The following is a 16,250-nucleotide window of genomic DNA, read 5'->3' on the forward strand; positions in this document are numbered from 1 at the left end:
TAGTAAAAACGCAACATACTAATAGTACAAGCCAGCGAGATTCTAGAAATACTACTGCTAAAGTTAAACATGTCATTCATACTAAGTCAGTGAAGAAGAAAAATAGCTGAATATGTGTAATGAGTAGGCTTCACCTCCTGGTCATGCGTCACTGCCCGATGCTGAGTCAGACTCAGTATCACTATGATGAGACTTCTGCCGCTTGGGTGCTACTACAGAGGGAGGGTCTGAAGCAATCCGTTTGCCCTTAACACGTTTCGTGAGAATGGCAGCATCATTCCTGAGCATGTCCACAGCAGATACGAGCTCCTCGTCGTCGGGGAGTTTGTTGAGATGAGAGTTGAGTACAGCGAGAATGGTGTCGAAGGTAACGGGGTGGATCATGTTGTCCACCAGAACTCTACGCCACTCTACTGCGAGGGGGATCAGCTGCTTGAAGTACAGGTGAAATTGGTCTGTGAGACGCTTTTCCTCTCCTGGATAAGTGAAAAAGGTGATCTTGAAGGCTGCACACAATCCCAGGTCAAGGCTGGTCCAACGATCCACCAATGAATTGGGCAAGTGCTCCCGCACCATACCATTGGGACCACAAAACTTGATGCAAACCCAAGCGAACACGAAAAAAGGGACTCCAGGTCATCCGCATAGCCTTGGATGACGTATGATACAGGTAGCGCCAGAGAATCAGAGGATGATTTCAGGGTTTTTGGTTTGTCGACTGAATTGCGTCCCCGAGTCTCTTTCTTCTTCGCCGTCTTCTTCCTCTTTGATTCCAGGTCCACCTCCTGCTGCAGGACCGCATATTGATTGAGAAGTCTGCATGACATGAAAGGGACTGTGCCCTGGCAAATCAATTAATGAACTGAATATTTAATGAATAAGGTGTACTTACTGTACCGCCGATGGGATATTTATGATCCAAGGCAATCCGAACGGCAAACTCCCAGTCAATAAGAAACCCTTCACTACCTTCAGGTTCGTCTAGGATCATCGCGTTGTTGAGACTACAGTCCCGATGCAAAATCTGATGTTCCTCCACTGCAGCTTGTTGAACTAACATCAAAGAGTATCAGTCCAAGACACCTGTACCCCAAAGTACTAAAAACTTACTCTTAATGATATCCCTTAGTGCCCGCACAAACTCCTTCAGTGTTTGGAACATGTGAAGGGGGCGACCACATGGCTTCAAGACAAGACGTACATGAGTACGACTAGTGCCCCTGGTACTCCGGCGTTCTTTCTGCCGATATTTTAAGGTAACATCGGGATCACCATCTGACTGTTCAACGACCCAATGATCCACCAGCTTTGGAACGCCAGGGAGGCCATCCATCAATTCCAGCATCTTGATCTCGTTCAAGACTACATTGTCGTCCTTGCCTACAACCCAATGGTCTTTTATTATGTAGTCTTCATCGTCTAAAGTTGCCAAATAGCAAATGGTTCCGCGAACAACAAGACCTTGGCTCGCAAAAATGATTCTTCTTATAGTGTAGACCTTCTGCCCTACACAGATTTTACCGCAAGGTTCAGGTGATCGAGCAGAGTAAGGGAATTGGGAAGGGAGAGGGGTGACAGAATAGATGCTCTTGGTCATCTCAGCCTGGGGCATTTGGGATGCGAGGCTGAGAAGGGGAGCACTACGGGTTGCAGTGGGGTGCACTGGGAGGGAGGGGGGTGGGAAATGCTCTTCGTCCATTGAGTAATGTGTAGCGGAACCGCTCGGACCTTCTTCTGTCGAGTCAGAGTCACTAGAGTCACTAGTGACTACTGATTCAAGGGCATCACTGGACGACACTCCATCAGGATCCTCGGGAAATGGAAGGGAGGAAGTGAAAACGGCAACAGTACAGTCCGTCGTACTTGGTCGGGCAGGAGCGTTTCTAATGGGACGATAGCAGTTGATATCTTTGAATCAGGGTGGTGAAACAATCTTTGAGAATGAGACTGTTGGATCATAGCCGACGCACTCTAGACTCCCGAAATTGATGGCAGCGATTATATGTGAAAATATGTCCGGTTGTTTGTAAATATCGAAGCGAGGAGACACGGCGCCACCAGAGTGATCATACATTAGGACTCTAAGGTGGCGATATTCATCTGTGAATGATAATATGAGAGCAAAGCACCTCCATGGCTGTTCACTCATCATAATATAGGCATGAGTATCTGCAGCCTTCCCGAGTCGCATCGCAGGCCGGTATCGACTGTGAGTGAGTTCGGCTGATACCCTGATGTTCCCCCACTTTGCCAATATATCGTCAGATAGAACGAGATCTGGCTTGCGCTTGATGTCGCTGCCAGGTAATGCCTTCTGTGCACTGGCTGCGCTCCATGTGCTGGTTGCAAAGCACATTTCTACTAGTTTGGGCTGCGATGCTGCTAAGCAGCCAGCCAGAGCATTGAGAAACGCAGCAAAGATTTCTTTGTGAGTTGCTTTCTGCATATCATCACCCTCTGACTTGCCCTCCGAGTCTGCGCCCGAACGACTACTACTGGCATTTTTAGGAGGGCCAACTGGAAGGGCCCAGTTCCAAGCCTTCGCTTCAGTATCGTACAGTGGCACAAGAGTATCGGGCGATGTCCCGCTGAATTTCTCGTTGATGCGTTGGTTGCGATAAAGGATTTTTCCGAATGGGATTTTAAGGCTGAATACATCGGGAAGAGGAACCGTGAAAGACTGAAATATTTTGGAGAGCAGGTGTCCCAGCGGTTGCGAGGCCTTTGGTGAACCCTCGTGAGTGACCAGACGATTGAGCTCGTCAGAGGTGATCTTGTTGATAGTATGGACGTCGGTGACATCGGGGATAGACAACAACGATGACAATTTGATTCCGTTGTCAACGGTCCTGAAAAAGAACACCATTTTTTCGTACACGGACAATAATGGCACAAAGAACGAGAGCTTATCGCCACATAATAGCGCCCATCAAAACTCAGTACTCAGTTCGGTGATCTAAGAATAAAACAGACTAGAATAACTTCTGGCATAGGCTAGATAAGACCACTCGACCATCACGAACGTCGCACGGAAGCTACACCAAAAGCTACATGGAAAGGGGAAAATATACATTCTTATCCCAATACCTGTTGAGCCAGAACTGAGAAGCATGTTCCATGCTATTATATGGGGTGAGACGGTTGTCCGCACTTGCACCGAAGCGAGGGACAAGGTTGACAGCTGCTCTGAGCTGTGTCACAGGTATGACATCGCCCACCCAAGTGCCATTCGAACGCTTCGCTCGTTTGAGCAAGTGGAGCTGCGTACTTGGCTCACGATCATCAGCACCGGAGCTTTGAGGAACAATGTCAAAGCGATGCACGTAAACCAGAAAGTGGTCCTTCCATGACCAATTCGTGCCACTTTTTCCAACAGCACGCATGATAAGCCTGATTTGGCCAATCGTATGACCTGCGACTTGACAATAAGTAGAGATTCAGCGTGACATAAGATCATAACGTACCACGAAGACCATCTTCTGGCCATAAGTACCTTGCCTCGTTGTTAATGATGACTGTGTCATACCAGCCACATGTCCAGGGATCAGAAGGAGGTGCACAATTGAGGGTCTGTGCAGGCCGTATGATGCTAGCATCGTGGAAATCAGTGTCCTGCACCCGAAGTTTAAACCAGACTTGAAGTTTGTCGAAGGGAAGTGAAGCAGTAGGTCCAGCTCTTCTAGCCCCCCCAATAGTATGTATGTGATCCCTCCCATGAGTAGCCTCACAACGAAGAAAGTCGGCAATAGCTGGTCGTAAGTCAGGAAGACCAAACTTGATGGCAGCATCGTCAACAGATATGTTTCTGATAGAAGGATCATAGGTGAGGTGAAACGCTGTGCGTTCGACAACGAACGAGCGCACTGGCACAGGGACTGTCCCCACTTCCCTGTGCTAGAGGACCTTGGCAATTCCGAAGTAATTGGTGATTGGACGTGAATGTCCAGGGTGTTTCATTGTCATAAGAAGGTCTGCTGGGATATCGCGATCGTCGTCCACGTCGAAATCGACATTCTCATCCTTCTCATCGTCATCTGGATCCTGCTGCCCTGAGTCTGGGACATTGTCGAGCAGACTCATAGCAAGGTCAAAGCGGCGGCATTTATCAGCATGGTCAAGATGGCGACATATCTGGGGATCGTAATTATTATTATTGCTCGAGCGAGCAGGACTTTTGATTTCCGTTATGTGGGCATGCTCCGTGGTATCGGCTGTCCATTGCAGAGGAACTCCAGTGTTCCTTATGCTTGGAACTATGGACTGCATAAGCTCAAGCTTCGGTATGTACCAGTTCTCGATAACTCCGCCACGCTGACCACGACGAAATCCACCCTCTATAATAGCATCTTTGTTAGCATGAAAATGATCAAGTGCAGTGGAAATTCAGACGAGTAGGATGTCATCAATTATGGGTGACTGTACGAGATATCAAAAGTCCATCAGAGCTCGTACAGAAGTCATCACTGCGCTAGGAATTGCATCCGCACTGACTGCTGTTACGCTGACCGTCGGTCGGCGTGTGCGAACTAGGATAGGTCTTCTCAGCGACGACTCGAGTGAGTCTACTGAAGCTGAGCGTGGTCTAGCCTTGACGGAACATCAAGGATTCCTCCGGCGATCTCGGTAAGACGGCGCTCGTCGAGATGCAGGGCTAGCGGATACGTGCTAAGTCGTATGGGGGCGACTTAGAAGTGCGGTCTCACACAAGGAAGCTGGTAGGCTTAGATGAGCAAGTTCTGGGGATGAACCTAGTAGATTAAAGTAAAGTCTAAGTACAATAATCTGTGTCTACTTATAGGGAAGTACTACAAGTATTCTAGCTCAGTCTGTAATCAATAGTATATCATAAATCTATGATAGCCAGACATGAGGTTCAGATAAGATACATGAGGCTTAACCTCTGATCAAGCATACTGCGCCAAGGGCAGCTGCGCATAGGTACAGGAAGCGCCAAGCGCGCTCCGGATCTTCATGAAGCGACATGTGGTATACATGCGCTGATCTAGGGTGTCCATGAGGCGTACAGCCTTCATGGATCAGGTACAAGGCCGTCTAGGCCAGGGGCGGGGTCATAGCGCCAGGCGGGGTCATAGCGCCAGGGGGCGGGGTCATAGCGGTCCAGACCGCTGTTTTTCTAGGCGTGGGCGGCGCACCGCCGCGCGGGGAGTCTAGCAGAGCGGGGGCAGGCGTAGGGAGAGCTGGGGCTCTGGTAGGTGTTACAGATCCCTGTAACAACTGCAATGATCGAGCATTGAATGTCGCGTTGAGTACGTCCTGTAATCTGTTTGAGTTTTGAAATCCCGCCATGAAAATGACGGAACCCAGTGACAGCCTGCAACACAGAGAACCGAAAGTCAATCTCTGTATCACCTACTGCGCAAATAAGCCACTTTGCATCGTGGTCGTAGAACTCACGATGAATGAGGTGAAGAAATTCGGGAGTGAGAAAATGTGATGGATCACTGAGGACCCAATCCATCCAGAATGGTGTGTTCACGCCATTCAAACGAAACTTCTGTGCTTCATGAAAAAATATCTCGATGTCGTTGGGATCAGCTTTACTCCGTGCAATGTCCAGCTGGGAGAGTGTAGTTGCTCGTGTGTGAGGCTCATGATGGAAAGGGTCTCCAAACTGTTTGTACATGGCCGTAGTGACTGGGGAGGTTTTCCCGCCAACAGCAGCCAGCATCATGGCCTCCGGGGTATCAACAATGTAGCTTGCAAGTGGTGTAAAACAGTAGCGACTGTGTCCAACAAGGTCCAATAGCATGACTCCTTCGGGAGCAGCCAGCTTGAGTGGACGGAGAACAATATCTAAGCATTCGTGAATGAGGCGATCCTCAAGTACGCCTCGCATGCATTTTTTCTTGTAGATGAATTTTGGGACGGGAAGTAGAGCGGTAAGCACAAAGGCATTCGAAGACGACTTGAGTCATGTGGACATGCCTATGTTGGCAAGACTAATCAGAAGGGGGTGTGCAACTCTGTCACCCGTCATGGTTGATATATTCGTCTTGTCAGACGATAAGATGGTCCCCAGGAGTGTTGCACCTCTTGGTAGGGCCGACTGTCCGAAAATCGATAAGTACGATGACTCGCACAGATGAAACTATATGTACCTGCATATTCCATGCATCATCACTAGTCATCCACTCTGAATATACATGGCACAGCCGCTGCGCAGTGCTATACACCCTGCAAGGCGTAAAGTCTAGATGATTGTGAAAGGCAGGGTGGTTGAGAAGGCCTGAAATACAATCTAAGGGATCACACCAATACAAGACAACGGGCGATTTCGTGGGATGTGCTGTAGGTACTACTTGAGACATCCAGCGCGGGCCACTAGGCAACATTTCCGCTCTGCCACGCAGCTCCTTGGCCGAATGGAACGACAACGGAAGGGTCTTTATCTAAAGAAGACACCTTCAAAAATTGTATGTTATCAAAAAGAATTTATTACTCACCATGTCGAGCGAAAGAAAACTGTCTATCTTCCCCATGCTTAATCCAGAGCGAAGTAGCCATGACCCAACTTCCCAGTCTTTCTGGCCACTGAATGGATTATACGGGTTCATTGCACGGTGTTTGCTGTTCTCGTCTGAATTGAATACGTCGAGGAACGTGTAGCCCCTGCCGTATGATCGAGCGCAGTCAGGATACGAGTCAATGACTTCTGAGTTACGAGTTGGTGTCCTCTCTTTGTAAGCCTGGAGCTCACTACTACTCCCTCCAAACATCTCATCCCAATCTCCAAAACCACCAGTCTCGATGTTGGGAATAGTATGTGGTCCATTGTCCATAGTATTAGTACTCACAGGCTCATTGTCCATATCAGACTCAGAGCGCGAGCATATCAAATCCTGCAGCCATGTACTGCAGCCAGAGCGAGGTTGGCTCATGTGCCGAGCAACGGCTACATCATCCTTGAAACCACCTTTCCCGCACAAAGGACACTGGAATGTCATATGTAGTACAATCGACGCGTGAGATTCCGAGGAAGCTGTAAGTAATACCTTGCGGAATCAATAAGCCATATTCTCAAAACACCCATGTCCAACGTACCAATCCACCTAAATATTTCTAGTGACGTACCATCATTGTCAAATATGCGCCCGCAAAACTCCAATAAGTGGCAAGTGAGCCGAACTTTTAGTGAGCCTCCCAGTAGCGGAATCGCTGACTTGTACGATGTGGTCAATGCTATTGGGTCAATGGTAAGTGACTGATATCTGACTCTTACTAGGCACTGCTCGTTAACGTGTGTACAGACCATCAATGACGTTAATGACTGTGAAGCCAACCTGATCATGGATCTCGCAAGGGCCCGACACGATATAGTTAATGCGGAGAAAAAACTTGCTGATTGCATCGTGCGAGAGCACGAGGTCATGACCAGTCTTTCAAGATACAAGTCTGTCATTTCCAAGCGGAAGCTTGACAAGGCCGATGTAGGACTAGGCCATATGCGTGTCACATTCAAAAAACACGGTCTTTCACATTAGCCAGCACATGGTTCTCTTGGTAAGTACTCTTATTATGTATACACTACCAACTAACCTTGTCATAGACTCATTCGCATCCTGCCGTCAGCTAACGATCCAGTTGGACTGATGCCTCGTCCCTTCTTTCAAATTGTGTCAAATAGTTTGTATTTAGCAGTACTGGTACTAGGCTAGTAGTATAGTAAATATGGACATAAAATTTTGTTCCATCTCGACACTTGAATTGTGTGACTTCTAGTACGAAATGTTTGATCCCATGGAACCAATTCATGTAGGTGAGGAGAAGACAACGGCGAGCGTAGTATACAGACTGTTATTGTAATTGATTGTAAAACAGCTGCAACGTCCTAAGGCGACCGGTCTGCTTGTTAAATTTTAATTTTACTAAGTACTTTCAGGTACTACTACTACTAGCGCTTGAGGTAGCTATTTTACTGACAAACACTGTGAGGCTGTACATCCTGTGAGCTCTGTCTCTCTGTGGGTTACTGTTGAAAAAAATTCAATGCCCGGGAGAAATGTGCTGTGAGTGCTGTCCTGCTGTGGGTTACTGTAGGTTACTGTCGAAAAAATTTGATGCCCCGGAGAAATGTGCTGTGAGCGCTGTCCCTCTGTGGATTACTGTGGGAAACTGTCAAAAATGTCGATGTCTGTGGGGAAATTTGTAGTTTACAGATGCACAGCATTGCAAATACCAAAACACTCGTCCATGTCGGGAGAAGTAGACACGGAGATGTCAGGATGAAAGGTACGAGCGCATCCGTCATGCAGCTGCTCGTGACATCGGCCAAGTGCCAAAGGTCTTAAACTCATTTACTATTTTCTTTCCTATTTTCCCCGTGTCCCCATAGTTTAAAACAACGTCCTAGACATGCACGCATCTCAGTCTCTTCCCGATACTGAGATGTAAGCCTTATATCGTTTCCTTTCCATTTCATACGAGCTAATATACCCTTAGAATATATTTGCTTGTCTAGGTGCCTATCTACGTACATGCAGAGTCTCTTCCCGATACTGAGATAATATATTTGCTTGTCTAGCTCCATTTCTCCTGCGTCCGCGTGCGACTTAGAACGACAGTCCACACCCGTACAGTGTCCATAATAAAGCCTAACGAATCCAATCAGCAACTAGCCGCGGGTACAACACACTCCAAACAGACTTACACCTGCGGTCATATAGGTGGTAGTCATTAGTCATTAGTGAATGAATAGATTGATAAAGAACCACACCCACTCCTAGTACAAGGCACGGCTGAGTGAAAGGGAATAGCAGGCATTTGTGCAGAAGACTCACTGTATCCGTCAGCGAGATGGTCAGAATAATGACTGTATGCTGTCAGTGAAAAAAACAAAGACAGTGAATGTACTAAGGAGACATACCAACCATGGACAGACTGGTTATAAGAGATAGACGATTAGTAAGACATCGATTGTTTACCCTTTTGAACATACGCAGCATATAAGATTCCAAGGTAGTGCACCTACAATACTTTCAAGTCAGTGCAACATGGAAACTGCGACAAACAGACTACATACACTGAGATAAAGAACAGTCATTAGGGACCAGTGTTGCCTCTGTAATTAAGTGTATTTTCATGTGTGTTCGTCTGACATGAAATGCTGCTCACCCAGACCAATTCGACCTATAACACTATTCTCAGAGAGGTGGCTGCTTCGGTGATAACATTGACATACCTCTAGTACGAATGTAAGTGCTTGAAATACTTGTAAGATATCAGCAGTCCTTCAGTTTCATCATGCTCACCCCAATCATATGCCACTCCAACAAAGGCAGCAACTACGAAACCGCAGCCAAGGTCAGATTGTGTCAGCTTCAGCATCTAACTGGTTTCCACGAACCTGCAAAATAGCTGGAATACTGATATTCATTGATGGACGGCCACTAAGTGGGATCATTTGAGACTACAGTCATATTGTTAGAGAATTGATGTGGGCGAGCTGAACTTGATGAATTATAGCGATAGCATATATACGTACTACCATCAGTGAATTCATGAGTCCTTGATATTGTAGCCATGTGAACTATAGAAGAATATAATTCTGCGGTTGCTAAATATACCCATTTATACAGTAAAAATTTTGAGCCATTGATACATAACCATTTATGCCTGCAAATATAGACTACGTTGAAGAGACTATGACAAGATCATGACTTCGCATCATCGTGCCCAGGAAGAAATAGAAGGGTCTTTACATTAACTTTGTTGGGTATTCTCATTTTCTGTTATTAGTGTCCTAAGCTACAAAGCTATAGAAGGCTTTATCGTGGAAAGTGGCATTAGCACCGGTCATCAAGTCTAGATAGGTATGAGAGTTTGCAACAAGATTGAGATATCGTGCTATCAGCCTAATTACATCTAACTTGTTGAGTAGTTTCATTGTCTTTGAGTAGTCCCATTCTGCATAACAAATGCTTCGCATTACCAAGCTATTTAAGGCTGCAACAAATTGAATTGTTGGTACATAGTCATGGATGCCAAAGAAAATATAGACTACAATGATGCAGTTCATACAAGATCTGTGACACGGCACAATCACAGCTAGTAAAGGATCATTGGCACTCGTGTACTAGTCTCATCAAGCTGGCCTAATAGAAATATATCACAATCATTATATTTCAATATATACGAGTGAGAGAGAAAAATGAACAATCTGCCTGGAAAGCCGCTACCACATCAGGAAATCATGAGTTTCCCTTTTCGGCCTAATGTCACTTTAATACAACTTTTTTCACTTATTTTTCAGACGCAACAAGTGGGCGACACGAAATTAAGTTGAAGGACTAAAATAAGTAAAATAAGTAAAATAAGAGACTAAGACAGGTGACTCGGAAATAAGTGTCTAAGTGAAAATTCTAATGATGGCTGCGATGTACTACCCAATACTATTTGCCCTCCCTGGGATCACACTTGACCATCTGGCTACCCGTTTCAAAGCATGAGAAGGTCATATCAGCAACAGAGTTCTGCTCATGGTGTGCCTTCCCCGCTGAAATGATGGGCACAAAGGTGACAAGAGGGAAATGAATGCGCGGGAAAGGAACAAGGTTGGTCTGGAACTCGTTCAAGTCAACGTTCAACGAGGGTGTAAGCACGCTGACTTACTAGAGTTCCCATTGTCTGCGGTACTGAAACATAAGCTTTCAGTATCACCGCAGAAAGCGGGCTTTGGTGAAGGGTATCGATGGCCATATGAAGGCCTGGTTGATGGTGAGTCCGGCAGAATATGGAGGGAAAGCGGGCTTTGGTGGCGAAGGATAGCGATGGCCATATGAAGGCCTACAAAGCAATTTCAAAGGCATGGTGATCTGCAAATTTGTTAACGTAGAAAAGTTTGAATATGTCGAGGACATGATAGAATTTGATTGATGGTGAGAGTGGGGTTGTACCGAATACTGGAATTAAGTGAGCTGCACGAAAGATAGTGTCAATGTAAATGACCACAAAGTGTGGGGTGTTTTGTGCTGCAAAAGCTGGCTTAACCATCCACATGCCGGTGTCGGGATCAGGAACATTGCCAACCTGACTGAATCAGCGGACCACCGCACATGGAATCTGTTTGCCATGCTGTTGAAGAGAAAAGAATGCCATGACACGGGCAACATCCATGCCCTGCATCCCGTGAGTGTCCGAGTCGGTGATCACAAACACGCAATCATTGCGTGCATACTCATTTCTCCATGAGGGACATGCACGAATATATTCGCGCTTCATGCCACCAATTCCACTAAGGTTGCTGGGTGCATGGAATGTCGATGATGCAGAGTTGAATATGGAAATTTGACCTCGATAGTGCGGGAACTCTAGGAGAGGGACCTCAGTGGGGTCGCGAGTATCTTTGGGATTGGACTGTTCGAAAAGGAACCATCAAACAAGGTCAGCCAAGTTGCAAATATCAAGCTCGGCGCTAAGCTCTGGAATCCTTTGCGCGTGTTTTGTACCTTCTATGTACTTATTCTCAGTAATTGAAATAAAACCTGATGGGGTGTGCTTATGGGGTGTCTTAGCGAGTTCAACATGTGCGAGGACTGAGGTAGGGTCATCAATGATGTCAAAGTCTTCCTTCACATCTTCTCCAGGGGCTGACAAGACGGGTAGCTCATGTTGGCCTGCATTGTGATGTTCTCTGGAGGCTTGCATGTTCAACACAGTGAGAACAGAAGTTAAACATGTGCCGTTAAGCATCCCACGCGCATGAAAATCTTGGCATGATGCAGTCAACTTGTCCAGACATTGGTTGGTCACGAGCATCTGGCCTAGTGCTTTGTAGCGACTGGACCACCTCCATGGTTCCTTGACAGCTTTGATGTGCTTACTTTCTGTGATAGATGAACAAAGTCCGTTCGGTGCACCGAAAAGGCGAATGAGGGTGTTGTAATGCTTTATCGAATGTTGTCGAGGGAGTGAGAAGGTCTGAATCACATCGGAGGTCTTCAAAATCTCACGATACTGATGGAATCGAGCAACTGCATCATCGATTTCTTTGAGAGACGTCTTCGTGATGATGTTGCAGCGGACAAGGTAACAAAACTCAAGGAGTGCGTGGAATGCACGGACAATATCCGTTGGGACATAGCCTTCGATTGCTGGCAGATATACCTAAATGATGTTAGCTGAAAAAACTGAATTGAATGAGACGAAAGATACAATACCTTCATAAGAGCTTTTGAGTCATCCCCGGTCCACTGTTTGAAGTTGCGTCCTTGAGGAAATCTGCGCAATCCTGAAAATGCAGGCACTGCTGCGATTCTGTTCAGAATACTAGTAAGCCTGATGATTCATACTCAACATCATGTTTGACGTACCTTCTATCAATGTCATCAAGTATGACATCAGCTCGTGCTTGACCATATGTAATCACAAGGTATTTTTCAACCCAGGCGACCAAGTGATCTTTGAAGGCCCCCTTTATTATTTGATGGAGGAGATCCGGTGCAATGAGTTCATTTATGTCGGCTTGAGGGAAATCGTTTGTGAATGGCTATATCATGATGAATAGGTTAATTTTGAGTAAAAGAGATGCGCTGAGACTTACCACAAGTTGAGCGATTATTCCATACTCATCCCAAAGCAGAGAGTTTTGCTATTTGAAGTACATCTACAATGGAATTAGAATCAATACAATAAAGAGGCCGCAAGTACTTACTTTGCACACCATGATTGGACTATGCATGTGAGTAAAACCTGTTCCTCATAGTCCACGATATATGGGCCAAGTCCATAGATTACATGGCGATAATGGCCATCACCGAAGCGCACGACTTCAGGCTTCATCATCCCAGGCTTCAAGTTCTGTAGTATAAAGGAAAGTGACAAATGAAATAGTTGGTGATGGAATTTGCGGAAAATTGCAGTTTTAGCATGTTGTTTCGTTGCTACAAATATTGTAAGGTTAATGAAGATACGCGATTGAAAAGGAACTTACTCTTTGGCATTGCTAAAAATCCGACTACTGCAACTGCACCACGGTGAGCACGATGCACATTATTGTGAACATTTCCTATGGATGCATACAGCGGGTAATAGTCATTTTGCCCGGTGGCAACTGACACTGTGGTTTTATCACTGCTGAGGATTACAGGCACGAACGTCGAGCCATGAGTGTCTGGATCCTCAGCAATTTGATCCTGTGTGTAAATTTTAATTAAGTGAACATTGAAAGGAAGAGACTTACTGCTTGATTCCAAGCCCAGTCGCCCGACATAAAGTCCTGCCATTGGCGCTCATCCATTTCTGTTGCGAACTTGCGGTAAGGTCACAAATCAACTTTTGTGGCATAGTCAGGATTGGCAAGCATATTCTGAACAACTTGATGAGGATCGCGAAACCACACATCATAGCTCTCAGTCATCCAGGGTGTGGGGTCTCTATCTGGAATGTCTCCAGTGTATTTGACCGAGAACGACTGCCATTTAACATCACCTAAAGGCGTGTTGTCGATGGTCCTGTAGACATCACGATGGTCTTTGAATGGTACCTGTGATAGGTCAGCGCCAGCTTGGATTAGCGATGCAGCCCACAGGTCAAGAAGGTGGTCGATTTGTGCTGCGGGTGTCTGATTTTTGGTGAAAATATAGTTGGCAAGCTCGAATTCCAACCGATCATGGTAGGGAGTCCAATCGTTGGGGCATTTTTCTGAAAGTGGCAAAGGCAGGGCTCCTGGCGGAAGAAAATTCCCTTCAGGATCACATGGACGACCTTTGAAGATTAAGTATATTAGATAGAAAACGTGAAAACTAAAGAAAACGTACCGGTTAAACTAGGATGGTAGTTTCTATATAAACGGTCACCAGTACCAACGAATTCTGCAGGTGTGGGTGATTGTACAGAATGAGGGATCTCAGAATGGTCCTCTTCACCGGCACCATCAGATTGTATGGGATCAATGTCTCCATTAAAAATAGGTGAAGGAGAACGATTGAACTGAGACGGATCATCTAGATGTGGCCGAGTAGACTGAGATGGTTCTGCACATAAGGGTGGTGCAGCACTAAACAATGGATGGGCTGTGTTCATATGCTGTGTGTATCCAGATTTGTTCTTGAACCAATGGTTGCATCCTGGTTTGGTGCAGGGAATGCGAAGGATGCTGAAATCTCGTCTAGAGTGCGGCATGGCAAAGATGGCAACTAAAAAATAGCAGTAAGTTTTCAGTACACAAATCAGTATCACACAATCAACGAATATGTGTCAAGGACAACGAAAAGAGCTTAAATCATGTGCAAGTACGACAGCGTTGTTTGTCTGAGTTTAGACTCGGAAAGGTTCATGAGGCACTTACTAAAGTGTTGAATTTTCTCGTTGATCCTGCCGTGCTCCTTACATCCAACTGTCTTGCAATTGCTGTTTTCCTGCCTGCTATGGTTTCCACTCGTCCTAAAAATGCGACTCAGCGCCCTGGTGAAATTGTGAAACAAGCTACAAGAAAACGACGCACAGCAAAAGAAATTGCGGTGGACAATCAGCAGGCCAGAGAAGCGCAGGAAGCACAGCAATTAGCCGCCAAAAACGGCATCAAACGTGTTGCAGAAGTCGAGGCATTGGTGGAGATAGAGCAGGCAGGAGTGATAGCAAAGGTGATGCCTGTAAAGCCTCGTCCAAGGCCGGTCATACAGAAGCCATGTGTCACCAAAGATACCCCTTCAAAGAGCCGCGACGTGTTAGGAACTGAGACCAGTCTTCAGGCTAAAGGTGACCATACCTTAAAAGGCGTTGCTGACGATAACACGGGCACAGATGGTGATTGCGAGCTCAAGCTGCCAGTGGAGTCTGAGACCAAGCCGAAGAGGAAGAAGAAAGAGAATCTTTTGTTATGCAAAGCTGTCAGCGCCGTGAGGTTGAAGAAGCAGAATGAGAACTTGAATCGGCCTGATGATCTGATCAAGGCTGACCAGCCTGGGAGATCCATTGATGGCAAGGCACATGGCCCTGACAAGAAAGGAAAAAATGTCAATACCGAGTCAGTGGCATTCTGTCTCACACCATCATGTTAATACTTACCGAGTCAATGCTTTACTTTTTGGACTTGACCTCAAAATTCAGAAGCAAGAAATTCAGCCTGTCAGGAACAGTCAACAATTGGCTCGATAAATGCAAACCTCATTCAAAGGGGAAATCCTCAAACTCCACCCCCATTACTAGTAGGACTGGAACGAGCGACGTTCCTGGCTCAACAACAGATTCAAGACTTACCAGAATAACTTCAGCAATGACTTTCTCACAGGCAACAGAACCCCCACCTACACCATCCAAAACTAAACCTAAGGTCACATGCTCTGATGACGATGGCGACTCTGGCGATGATGACAAGAGCGATTCCGAAGAGCGCGCTGTCATTGTCACAGAAAAAGGAAAAGGAAAGGCTGTAATGAAGGTAAGTGCGGTGATTATAGGCGATAATCTAACTTACCATCTATTTCAGACTGTTATTGAAATTGAGAGTGGTACAGATACAGAATTTCACACAGCTCCTATCATGGTCACCAGCGCGAAGGTACGTTCAAATGCTCATCAAGATCTGTACTTACCATACATTTTAGCCAATTATCGCGAGTCCCCAGGAATCTGATGCTGACAACAGCGATGTTTTGAGCCTGACATCCAAGTCAAGCAATATTCCTTTCGTCGACTTGCCCTATGAAAAGCAAGTAGAGATCGTTAGCTTCGCCTTAGAACAAGCCCCACGTACTGGCAAGAGGAAACTTGAGGAAGTTGTGCGTGAGTTGGGACTTGGAGATGACTCGATTGATTATGAGGATGATGTGATGGAGTTGGGATTGGATAGCCTTATAGAGCTCAGGGACGACACTATGGATATCGACGACGAGATTGAAGATGCTTCTTCCACTGCCAAGAAGGGTTTGAGAGGAACTAACAGTGCTGGTCACACCACTGCAACAGTAAGTCATTCGTTTTCACCAACGTCTATTCTAACAGTGCAACAGACAAGTGTGATGGCTGTCGAGAAACCGTTGGTCCTGCGGCCGGCCAAGAAGGCTAAATCAGAGCCAGCTACCCAAACTTTGACGACAATGACAAAGGTACCACACCCGGCCAAGAAGGTCAAGTCAGAGCCCACTTCCGAAATATCAATGAAACCTGCTGTTCCCACTGTGCCAGAGTCAATGCTCGCAGACATGGCAATCAAACCAGCGGCAGGCAATGGCCAGTGGCAAAACACGGACCTCCCACCCATGCTAACAGAGAACGGTTTGTGGCGTAGGCAA

At 46.2% G+C, this 16,250-nt stretch overlaps 7 protein-coding genes across 7 annotated transcripts; 2 read left to right on the plus strand and 5 right to left on the minus strand.

The window, feature by feature from the left end:
• Nucleotides 1-141: 141 nt before the first annotated feature.
• On the minus strand, nt 142-2,866 carry F5147DRAFT_777034 (uncharacterized protein; the record flags this gene model as incomplete). The annotated part of the gene is made up of 5 exons (XM_041441927.1): nt 142-529; nt 607-842; nt 893-1,053; nt 1,111-1,883; nt 1,971-2,866. 5 exons carry the CDS (start codon nt 2,864-2,866, stop codon nt 142-144), a joined length of 2,454 nt encoding a protein of 817 aa, XP_041289580.1.
• Nucleotides 2,867-3,047: 181 nt separating this feature from the next.
• Nucleotides 3,048-4,080, minus strand: F5147DRAFT_777035 (uncharacterized protein; the record flags this gene model as incomplete). Its single annotated transcript, XM_041441928.1, has 3 exons — nt 3,048-3,412; nt 3,465-3,774; nt 3,904-4,080. The coding sequence occupies 3 exons, from the start codon at nt 4,078-4,080 to the stop codon at nt 3,048-3,050; spliced, it is 852 nt and encodes a 283-aa protein (XP_041289581.1).
• A 972-nt stretch (nt 4,081-5,052) lies between these two features.
• Nucleotides 5,053-6,800, minus strand: F5147DRAFT_777036 (uncharacterized protein; the record flags this gene model as incomplete). Its single annotated transcript, XM_041441929.1, has 5 exons — nt 5,053-5,332; nt 5,391-5,926; nt 5,984-6,067; nt 6,120-6,410; nt 6,465-6,800. The coding sequence occupies 5 exons, from the start codon at nt 6,798-6,800 to the stop codon at nt 5,053-5,055; spliced, it is 1,527 nt and encodes a 508-aa protein (XP_041289582.1).
• Nucleotides 6,801-7,188: 388 nt separating this feature from the next.
• On the plus strand, nt 7,189-8,412 carry F5147DRAFT_655588 (uncharacterized protein; the record flags this gene model as incomplete). Its single annotated transcript, XM_041433995.1, has 8 exons — nt 7,189-7,214; nt 7,244-7,448; nt 7,507-7,521; nt 7,741-7,773; nt 7,901-7,965; nt 8,059-8,098; nt 8,178-8,250; nt 8,372-8,412. 8 exons carry the CDS (start codon nt 7,189-7,191, stop codon nt 8,410-8,412), a joined length of 498 nt encoding a protein of 165 aa, XP_041289583.1.
• Nucleotides 8,413-10,409: 1,997 nt separating this feature from the next.
• F5147DRAFT_582184 (Tubulin/FtsZ) lies at nt 10,410-10,607 on the minus strand (the record flags this gene model as incomplete). The annotated part of the gene is made up of 1 exon (XM_041431639.1): nt 10,410-10,607. A coding segment is annotated over one exon (198 nt), but the record flags the coding sequence as incomplete, so codon positions are not given.
• Nucleotides 10,608-10,803: 196 nt separating this feature from the next.
• Nucleotides 10,804-14,139, minus strand: F5147DRAFT_747167 (uncharacterized protein; the record flags this gene model as incomplete). Its single annotated transcript, XM_041439916.1, has 12 exons — nt 10,804-11,046; nt 11,068-11,373; nt 11,398-11,481; nt 11,593-12,123; nt 12,177-12,273; nt 12,330-12,505; nt 12,560-12,607; nt 12,691-12,899; nt 12,950-13,151; nt 13,199-13,267; nt 13,292-13,722; nt 13,821-14,139. The coding sequence occupies 12 exons, from the start codon at nt 14,137-14,139 to the stop codon at nt 10,804-10,806; spliced, it is 2,715 nt and encodes a 904-aa protein (XP_041289585.1).
• A 245-nt stretch (nt 14,140-14,384) lies between these two features.
• On the plus strand, nt 14,385-16,233 carry F5147DRAFT_655590 (uncharacterized protein; the record flags this gene model as incomplete). Its single annotated transcript, XM_041433996.1, has 5 exons — nt 14,385-14,983; nt 15,067-15,397; nt 15,446-15,517; nt 15,564-15,923; nt 15,969-16,233. Coding segments are annotated over 5 exons (1,627 nt in total), but the record flags the coding sequence as incomplete, so codon positions are not given.
• Between the last annotated feature and the right edge of the window lie 17 nt (nt 16,234-16,250).

The sequence above is a fragment of the Suillus discolor genome (genome assembly GCF_016758755.1).
Source record: "Suillus discolor strain FC423 chromosome Unknown F5147scaffold_54, whole genome shotgun sequence".
NCBI classification, from domain to species: Eukaryota; Fungi; Basidiomycota; class Agaricomycetes; order Boletales; family Suillaceae; genus Suillus; species Suillus discolor.